Raw genomic sequence first — 10,000 nt, 5'->3', positions numbered from 1 at the left:
CAGCAGCAGCAGTAGCAGCAGCAGCAGCAGTATGAGGAGGGTGAGGAGGCCCCCCAAGGAGCTCTGTTTGCAGCCTTGATACAAACTGCATCGCTAGTGCTTCAGCTAGAGGCCTTCCATATCTTTTGCTGCTGAATAATCTGCAAAAGAGGCCTCCTCCCAATGCAAACGATCGGCTCCGCACACTTCTCAAGAACCCTCCTTTACTCCCAACGCTAATACACCCCCCTCTTGAAGGCCCCCCTGAAGGGGCCCCTTCCAAACCCCCCGGGGGGCCCCCATGGGGGCCCCCAGGGGGGCCCCCTGGGGAGTACACTGGGGGGCCCCCTGTGGGGGCCCCTTGAAGGGACCCTTGGGGGGCCCCTGGGGGGCCCCCTGTGGGGCCCCCTTGAAGGGAACCTTGGGGGCCCCCTGGGGGGGCCCCTTGTAGGGCCCCCTGTGGGGAGCCTTGGGGGCCCCCTGGGAAGTGCCCTGGGGGCACCCCTGTGGGGCCCCCTGGAAGGGACCCTTGGGGGCCCCCTGGGGGGGCCCCTGAGGGGGGGGCCCCTTGGGGGCCCCCTTGGTGGGAGAAGAGAGGGTTTAGAGGAGGGAGAGCGAAGTGTACGACAATGCTGCGGAGTTTGGGGGAGTAAACAATGTAAGGCAGTGGATGGCCAGGGGGGGGTGAAGGTAACTCAGCAAGGCGCTGCTGCTGTCGCAGAGTTCCTGCTGCTGCTGCTGCTGCTGCTGCTGCTGCTGCTGCTGCTGCTCCGGGGCGCAACGCAGGAAACGAAAGCAAAGGAGATACACCAGGTAGCATATAAGGCAGCAATGAAGGCATACCAAGAGAGACAACCCCACCACTTAGGGGGGGCCCAAGATGCTGCTGCTGCTGCTGCTGCTGCTGCAGCTGCTGCTGCTGCTGCAGGTCCCAGGGGAGCCCCTGCTGCAGAGCTGCTACTGCTGAGGGCCTCCATGGAGCAAAGCTGCTGTTTTGTTGCACCTGAAGCAGCATCAGAGCCAGAAGAAGCAGCAGCAGCAGCAGCAGCAGCAGCAGCAGCAGCAGAGGGGCTTAGAAGGAGACCGGGTATTTGGGGTGTATGTACACTTCAGTAGCAGCGACGCAAGAGGCCTAAATACATCTTTTTAATGTCTTTGCGAATAAATATTTTAAAAATGAAGCAAACAAACTCCTGTATATTTTCTCACCAGAGAAGAGACTGCCCCGCTGCAGGGACCTGTGCAAATGCAGCCGCTAGAAGCAGCAGCAGCAGCAGCAGCAGTAGCTGCTGCTGCTGCTGCTGCTGCTGTTTCAATCCCCTTCGTTATTGATGCCTCTCGCAAGGCAGCAACTGGAAGCCTCCAACTATACTGTGCTAATAATGCTTGCTGCTGCTGCTGCTGCTGCTGCTGGCGAGAGGTAGCTGTTATCTTCAATTGAGTCTTTGGGGGTTTGAGGTGCCTATACAGTCCACGTGCTCTGCTGTTTGGATAGATGCAGCAGCTCAGCAGCAAATGCTGCGGTTCTTCCTGCTGATGGCTAGCAGCAGCAGCAGATGTTGCTGCTGCTGCTGCTGCTGCATGCCTGCAGCGCTTCCTAAGGGGCCCAACAGCAGTTGGCGTCTCTGCTGCATTTTCAACAGAGTGTGCAGCCCCCTGAAGAGGGGGAAGGAAGCTCCGGTGTCTGTACATACTGCGACTCAAACCCTAAACCCTAGTAGGTTATTCGTGCTGTGTTTTTTCCTAGTGCGGGTTTGACTGGGGTTGTTTGGGGTGTATATCCATTGTTTTCTTGAAATATTATTTATTTTAGTTTAAATAAAATTAGACAACAAGATAGACAAGAAACAACAAAAAAAAGTAGTAAAAAAGAATATATTTCAGCAGAGTCACTGCGCTGGAGATCTCGTTCGATTGGCTTCCGCGGGGTGTATATGCAGGTATTCTTCATTATATTTTGTATTTATTTATTAATTTAAAAACAAATATTAAAATATGTTTAATTAAATAAATAAAAAAACAAAAAAAATGAAAATAAAACAAACTTGTACCGTCGACCGCTCGGTACTGCACGACGGGGGAGGCGGTAGGGGTAAATAAGAGGCTTTAGGAGGAGTGTTTGGCGTTATGTTTGATTATAAAACGAAATTAAATTAAATAATTATATTTAATTAAATAAAAAACAATTAAATGTTTCTTACTTCGGGAAAATATCTCCAAAATTCGCACTAAAAAAATGAAAGCTGCAGAGACACCGCAGCAGCACAACCTGTGCATACACCGCAGCTGCTATCGATAAATATGTTTAAAAATCTGCAAATAAATTCATTTCTTTATCCTCTAATTTCTTTTTTATCGGCAGTTTGCTGCTTTTTTTCTCCCTCTTCATAATGAATAGACAAGCACCCCATGACAACAAACCCAGAGCCCCTCCTCTACCCTAGCTAGCTAGCTAGCTAGCTAGCTAAAGAGATACGCAGATAGGTAGATAGCCAGCACCTCACCCTAGTAGCTAGACAGCTGGCTAGCTAGCCATTACTCCCACCTACTAGCTAGCTAGCTAGCTAGCTAGTCACTCTTACAGCGGTCTAGGGAGCTAGCTACTTCGCTAGCTAGCCGCCTACCTATCATTCGCACCTAGCTAGCTAGCTAGCCGATCCCCCTAAACCCTACATCCTAAACCCTAAACCCTAAACCCTTAGCCGGCTCTACCTCCACCGCTTTCTAATTGTGCTTCTGCTGCTGCTGCTGCTGCAAGTGGTGATGTTCCGACTCAAGTAATAGGCACGCGAGTTGTCTGTGCAGTCAGCTGCCGTTGCGGCTTTTGCTGCTGCTGCTGTTGCTGCTGCTGCTGCTGCTGCTGCTTGCGGCGCAACTGCAGCAGCAGCTGCTGCAGCTCTGCTGCACAGGGTTGAGTCAGCCAAGCGAGGCGTGCGGCCTTGGCTGTAGCAGCAGCAGCAGCTGCTGCTGCTCCTGTTTCTACTGCTGCTGCTGCTGCCGCTGCTGCGACCTCCTGCAGCAGCTGCAGCTTAAAGGCTGCGTCGCGCTGCAGCAAAGACACAGTGGCAGCACAAAGTGCTGCTGCACACGGAGCTACTGCTGGTGCCGTCCTTGCAGTGTTCGTGTTGCTGTTATCTCTGCTGCTGCCGCTGCTGCTGCTGCTGCTGCTGGTCGCGCTGATGCTGTTGCTGCTGCAGCACCTGCTGCTGCACCTGCCGCTGTGGCTGCTGCTGCTACATAGATTTTGCAGGGCTTCAGTCGCTGCTGCTGCTGCTGCTGCCTGCTGCTGCTGCTGAAGCACCTGCTGCTGCAGCTGCCAAAGCAACGGCTCCACGGTGTCTATCAAGATATCATCTGCTGCGGTTAGAGCTGCTGCTGCTGCTCCTTTTTCTGTTGCTGCTGTTGCTGCTGCTGCTGTTGCTGCTGCTGCTGTTGCTGCTGGTGCTTCTTCTGCTGCTGTTGCTTCTGCTGGTGCTGGTGCTGCTTTCTCTGGGGCACCAACAGCAGCAGCAGCAGCAGCAGCAACAGCAGCAAGCATTTGCTGCTGCTGCTCCTGCAAGAGACAGGGCTTCGCCTTTGTTGCTGCAGAGGAGCAGCGAGTGGTGGCGTTCTGCAGCTGCATGAGCCTCTTTGCTGTTGCTGTTGCTGCTGCTGCTGCTGTTGCTGCTGCTGCAGCAGCAGCAACGCACTCAACCGCCGCCAACTCCTCAGCCGATCCAGCAGCAGCACAGCCACCGCAGCAGCAGCAGCAGCAGCTCTTGCTGCTGATGCTGCTGCTGCAAATCATCATAGAAGAGGAGATCCTTCTGTGAAGATTTAAACGAAGTATAAACCGCAGCTGCGGTGTACATACACCATAAATACAGGGCAGACAGATATTATTATTATCTGAATATATACTTTTTACGTCTTTAAATAAATTTATAAAATAAAATTGCTTTTTATAAGACAGGAAAAACAAAGAAAGGCGGCAATTCAAACAAAAGAAGCCAGCAGCAGCAGCAGTAGCAGCAGCAGCAGCAGCAGCAGCAGCAGTAGATCGAGGGGCCCCCGATGGCGTAGCAGGGGGCCCCCTGTGGGGTTTTTGCTGTTGTTATTCTGAACTCAGTTAATCATTTATTTTATTTATTTTGTTTTTTCTTTTCAATGTCTTTTGTCTGTACACCGCAATAATAGCGGTTGCCCTCTGCCTCTACGAGCGAAACCGAAAACCCTAAACCCTAAACCCTAAACCCCAGGTGATTCAGGCGTGTTTCTAAATAGATAACAACACAAGCAGGGAGGCAGCAAAAGAACCCTTTAGTATAGAGCAGAGCTTTTGGTTAAGGCCTAGGGTTTAGGGTTTAGGGCTTAGGGTTTACCTTACTCTTCAAGAGACTGCCTTCCTGTTGCTTCCCTTTGCCTGATTAGGGTTTAGGGTTTAGGGTTTAGGGCTTAGATCTAAGATTCGAATATGCGTTGGTCTGCGGTTCGTAGGGTTTAGGGCTTAGGGCTGAGAAATTAGGGTTTAGGGTTTAGGGTTTAGGGTTTAGGGTTAAGTCTCTTTTTAGGGTTTAGGTGTCTCCTTCTGTCTCTTCTTTGAATCTTTTACCTTCTTTATTTTTATTTTATTTTTTGCCTCTGTTTATTTCTTTTTGTTTTATTTGCTGTCTCTGTTTATCTTCTTCAGGTCTAAACTCCTTTACCTCAAAATGCAGGTGCGCTGAATGCCCTCTCTAGGGTTTAGGGTTTAGGGTTTAGGGTTTATCCTTAGGGTTTTTCTTATTTCCTTGATAAGAAGGGTTCATGGTTTAGGCTTATCGTTGAGGGTATATCTTTACGGCCTAGACCTCGTGTTTAAGGTTTAGGGTTTAGGGTTTAGGGTTTAGGGTTTAGGGTTTAGGGTTTAGGGTGTATGCGCAGGGTTTGAGTGCTGCGGTTCGCCAAGCCTTTCATGAGGCAATTTCTGCTGCCTTTCCCTCCGTTGAACACCAACCAATTGTAGGATATTCCAAATTCGGAGACTTTCAGTGTAAGCTCTAGACTTTAGGGTTTAGGGTTTAGGGTTTTAGGGTTTAGGGTTTAGGGTTTAGGGTTTTAGGGTTTAGGGTTTAGGGTTTTGGGTGTTGGGGTTTAGGGTTTTAGGGTTTTAGTGTTTAGGGTTTTACGGTTTTGGGTGTTGGGCTTTAGGGCTCTAGGGTTGAGGGTTTAGGGTTTAGGGTTTATGGTTCTAGGGTTGAGGGTTTAGGGTTTAGGGTTTAGGGTTTAGGGTTTAGGGTTTAGGGTTTTGTGCGTTTTCTCTACCTTCTTTTTTTTGTGTTATCTCCTTTTGGTTTTCGTTTTATTTAATTTTTTTCTGTCTTTCTCTGTTTATTTTTTTGTATTTCTTTCTTTTTTATTTATTATTTATTATTTATTATTTATTATTTATTATTTATTATTTATTATTTATTATTTATTATTACTAATATTATTTTAATTTTAATTAATATTAACATTTTATTACTGTCAGCGCATCGGTTATTACTCATCTTTATTTTATTTCCTTTTGTTCTTTTTATTATTTTTCTTCTTTTTAATTTCTCTTTAATTCATTTTTAATTTATTGTTTATTTATTATTTATTATTAGTTGTTTGTTTATTTTTTTATTTGTTTATTTTTATTTATTTATTTATTTATTTATTTATTTGTTTGTTTTATTTTTGTTGTTTGTTTATTGTTTATTTATTCTATTTTTGATTTATTTCTAATCTCACTCTAACTTCCATTCTATTATTTCTTTTTAATTTATTTTATATTTATTTATTTATTTATTTATTATTTATTTATTTATTTATTTATTTGTTTATTTGTTTATTCAGGTAATAGCGCTCCGTCTCTATTTAAAAGTCATAAAACTGCGTTAAATCTCAAATCCCCGAAGGAGACAGCAGAAAAAATTAAAGAGCATTTAAAGACAAGCCTTTTCAGCAGAGTAGAAACCTCTCCCCAAGGTTAGGGTTTAGGGTTTAGGGTTTAGGATTTAGGGTTTATGGGGTACTGTTTTGTGTGTATTTATGGCTTAGGGTTTAATATTTACGATTTAGGGTTTAGGGTTTAGGGTTTAGGGTTGTGCGTTTTGCGCGTATTTATGGTTTATGGCTTATTATTTAGAGCTTAGGGTTTAGGGTTTAGGGTTTAGGGTTTAGGGTTTAGGGTTTAGGGTTTAGGGTTTTGTGTGTTTAGGATTTATAACGGTCGACATTTGCTCTTCGTATTTGGCGGATAAACTTCGCAATGTTCTGTCAAACCCTTTGAAGATAACTGCAGAAAAAAAGTACTTTTTTTTAGGGTTTAGGGTTTAGGGTTTAGGGTTTAGGGTTTAGCGTTTGTTTCTTGTTGTCTCACTTTTTGCTTCTTTTTGCATGCTCCTGCCTCTGCCTATGTATATATACATATATATATATATATATGCAAATATATACATATATATATATATATGTATATATATATATGTGTACATATATGAATGTGAATATATATATAATAGATTAAGTTATATTTATATATATTATATTATGTATTATATATTTGTCTGCATTATTCTCTATTAATTATGTTATAACAACTTTCACTGATTTATTTCCAGTCTTTGTTTCATATTAATAAAAATAACAAATATAATTAATTATTTATTAATTACTTTATTTATTTATTTATTTATTTATTTATTTATTTATCTATTTATTTATTTATTTATTTATTCAGGTTAAAGGTGTAGACTTAAATTGATAATTTGTAGATAAACTAACTGCTAAATTAGTATAACAAATTAACATAGTACAATACAACTTAGAACAATTCGTTTATTTATTTATTTATTTACCTATTTATTTATTTATTTATTTATTTATTTATTTATACTAATTTAGGCTGAAGGTGTTGGTTGATTTCTCTTCGCCGAATGTTGCGAAGGAGATGCATGTAGGACATTTGCGTTCAACTATAATTGGAGAGTCTTTATGTAAGGCAATTACAATTAATATCTTCATTTCTATTTTGCTGCTGCTGCTGCTGCTAATGTTGCTGCTGCTGCTAATGTTGCTGCTGCTGATGCTAATGCTTATTCTGCTGCTAATGCTGCTGCTGTTGCTGATACTGATTTTGGTGCTAGTTCTACTGCTTCTTCTTCTGCTGCTGCTTCTGCTGCTGTTGCTAATGCTGATTCTGCTGCTAATGCTGATTCTGCTGCTAATGCTGCTGCTTCTTTTGTTGCTTCTGCTGCTGCTTCTGTATCTGCTGCATAGTTGCTGCTGTTTCTACTTCTGTTTGTATTTGCTGCACTATGTGCTGCAGTATTTGCTGCTGCTGCTCAGTTTATTGCTGCTGCATTAGTTGTTGCATTTGCTGCTGGATTAGGTGCTGTTGCTGTTGCTGTTGCTGCTGCTGCTGCTGCAACGTTTGCTGCACTTGCTGCAAAGTAGATTATAATATTATTCTGTCTTTAATTTAATTTTTTAATTTATTTTCTAAGGTCGTCTGCTCGAATTCGTTGGCCACGACGTCGACCGCGTTAATCACATTGGCGATTGGGGCACCCAATTCGGAATGCTGATTCAATATATCATCGAGGTATCCTCCTGCTGCTGCTGCTGCTGCTGATGCTGCTGCTGATGCTGCTGCTGCTGCTGCTGATGCTGCTGCTGCTGATGCTGATGCTGCTGCTGATGCTGCTGATGCTGATGCTGCTGATGATGCTGATGCTGATGCTGCTGCTGATGCGGCTGCTGATGCTGCTGATGCTGCTGATGCTGCTGGTCCTGCTACTGGTGGTGGTAGTTCTGCTGCTGCTGCTAATATTTCTATTGTTGTTGCTGCTGCTGCCGTTTCTGTTGCTGGCGTTGATGCTGCTGCTGCTGCTGCTGGTAGTTCTGCTGCTGCTGCGTGTGCAGCAACTCTCTTTGCTGGTTTGCCGATGACAGGGTCTCGGTGCATGCTACTAAGGGATTAGGGTTTAGGGTTTAGGGTTTAGGGTTTAGGGTTTATGTGTGTACAGGAGCATCCAGACTGTGCTGAGAAGACACCAGCAATTGGAGATCTGCAAAAATTATACAGAGCAGCAAAACAAAAGTTTGATAGCGATGAGGGGTTTAAACAAAAGGCGAGAGAAGCGGTGGTGAAGCTGCAGTGTACGTACACCGTAGCAGTGCATAGTTAGTTGTGTTTGTCTAGGGTTTAGGGTTTAGGGTTTAGGGTTTTATTTGTTTGTTTGTTTGGGTTGCTTGTTTGTTTGTTTGTTTTTCTTTCTTTCTTTTGTTGTTTGTTTTGTTGTTTATTTGAATAATCTCTTCGCTTTTGCTGCTTTTGTTTATCTGTCTTTGTTTCTTTTGTTTCTCAGTTTATATTATCTTTTTTGTGTTTGTCTGTCCGTCTGTCTCTGCTGCTGCTTTATAATCCTTTTTATTTGTTTTATTTGCTGTTTATGCTGCTGCATGTATATATCTTTACTGCTGCTGCTGCATTTGCTGCTGCTTTTCTTTCTCTCCTGCCCTACCACTGCTACTGCTACTACTACTGCTGCTGCTGCTGTTGCTGCTGCTGCTGCTGCTGCTGCTGCTGCAGCAGGAGACCCTCTTGCTCGGCGTCTCTGGGAAGCAATATGCGCAGTAAGCCGCGAAGAATTTGAGAAAGTTTATGCTAGGCTGGATATACACCTGAGAGAGATGGGGGAGTCCGCATATAATGAGATGATACCGCCAGTTGTTAAGGAGCTTAAAGACAAGAAGTATGTTTGTTTAATTTTATATTTCTTGTCTTGTCTATTCTTTTATTCTTCTCTTTGTTCTACTTCGCTCTTATTTGTATTCTTCTCTTTGTTTTATTATTATTTTTATATTATCATCTTATCGTCTTTTTATTACTAATTTATTTTTTTTATTTTTATATTATCATCTTGTCGTCTTTTTATTATTAATTTATTTTTGTTCTTACCTTCTTCTTTTTGTCTGTTTTCTCGTTTGATTTGTTTGTTTATTTTATTTGTTTTGTTTATTTGTTTTATTTTTCTTTTTTGTTTTTTTTTATTTTAAGTTGTCTCATCTTTATCTCTCTCTTTGTTTTATTATTTGTGTTCTTCTTTTTGCATCCATTTCCTCTGTTAGTTTGTTTATTTTTATTTATCTGTTTTCATTTATCTGTTTTTATTTATCTGTTTTTATTTATCTGTTTTTAGTTGTCTTTTTATTTATCTTTTTTTGTTTGTTTATTTTTATTTATATCTTATTTATCCCTTTTTATATAATATTGTATATTATATATAAATATATTATATTTAATATATATAATATAATATATATAATATTATATATTATTAAACATGATATTATATATTATATTCATATAAAATATATAATCTGTTTGTATTTATCTGTTTTTATTTATCTCTTTCTCATTTGTTTCTTTTTATTTCTTTTTATTTGTTTATTTTTATTTATCTCTATTTATTTATCTCTTTTTTTATATCTGTCTATGCTGCTGCTGTCTTTGCTGCTGTCTTTGCCGCTTCTGTTGCTCTCCCTGCTGCTGCTTTGCTGCTGCTGCTTTGCTGCTGCTGCTTTGCTGCTGCTGCTGTGCTGCTGCTGCTGCTCCAGTTTGTTGCAGTGTAGTGATGGTGCTTGGTGTTTATTTACGAATATAAGTTCGGTGCCGCTGATGGCAGTAAAGAGCGATGGGGGGTTTGGATACGATTCGACAGACTTAGCTTCTATAAGACACAGGTAATTAATTTAAAAGATAAAACAACTATTTAATGCATCTTATCTCGTTAAAATCTGTATTATATCTATTCATCAATATATATAAATACTTCTAATTGAATTTAACATATATTTTATCGAATTAAACTGATTTTAAAAAATATATTTTATTGCACTGACTTAAAAGGCTTTAAGTAGATGATGTGCAGACAAACAAATATATATATATATATATATGTATATATATATATATATGTACGGGCACGTAAATACGAATGCATATATACCTTTATATGTATATATATAT

General features: G+C 41.5%; 3 protein-coding genes across 3 annotated transcripts in view; 1 reads left to right on the top strand and 2 right to left on the bottom strand.

Moving 5' to 3' along the window:
- The window catches only part of EAH_00035590 (hypothetical protein, conserved), a gene marked incomplete at both ends in the record, with an annotated part of 2,553 nt that extends 1,559 nt beyond the window's left edge, over positions 1-994 (bottom strand). Inside the window, one exon of the mRNA XM_013395728.1 lies at positions 1-994. This exon is cut by the window's left edge and continues 1,559 nt beyond it. Within this exon, the coding sequence (XP_013251182.1) occupies positions 1-994 (994 nt within the window).
- A 1,758-nt stretch (positions 995-2,752) lies between these two features.
- Positions 2,753-3,601, bottom strand: EAH_00035580 (hypothetical protein; the record flags this gene model as incomplete). The annotated part of the gene is made up of 1 exon (XM_013395727.1): positions 2,753-3,601. The coding sequence occupies one exon, from the start codon at positions 3,599-3,601 to the stop codon at positions 2,753-2,755; it is 849 nt and encodes a 282-aa protein (XP_013251181.1).
- An 831-nt stretch (positions 3,602-4,432) lies between these two features.
- EAH_00035570 (arginyl-tRNA synthetase, putative) overlaps positions 4,433-10,000 on the top strand; it is a gene marked incomplete at both ends in the record, with an annotated part of 8,646 nt that continues 3,078 nt past the window's right edge. Inside the window, 9 exons of the mRNA XM_013395726.1 lie at positions 4,433-4,447; positions 4,882-4,990; positions 5,821-5,952; positions 6,185-6,275; positions 6,871-6,962; positions 7,473-7,570; positions 7,995-8,127; positions 8,561-8,723; positions 9,589-9,714. Of these exons, the coding sequence (XP_013251180.1) occupies positions 4,433-4,447; positions 4,882-4,990; positions 5,821-5,952; positions 6,185-6,275; positions 6,871-6,962; positions 7,473-7,570; positions 7,995-8,127; positions 8,561-8,723; positions 9,589-9,714 (959 nt within the window). The remainder of the gene's footprint in view (positions 4,448-4,881; positions 4,991-5,820; positions 5,953-6,184; positions 6,276-6,870; positions 6,963-7,472; positions 7,571-7,994; positions 8,128-8,560; positions 8,724-9,588; positions 9,715-10,000) is intronic.

This window comes from Eimeria acervulina, genomic scaffold, assembly GCF_000499425.1.
Source record: "Eimeria acervulina Houghton genomic scaffold, Eah_scaff375, whole genome shotgun sequence".
NCBI lineage: Eukaryota > Apicomplexa > Conoidasida > Eucoccidiorida > Eimeriidae > Eimeria > Eimeria acervulina.
This window is presented reverse-complemented; position numbering and strand designations above follow the sequence as displayed.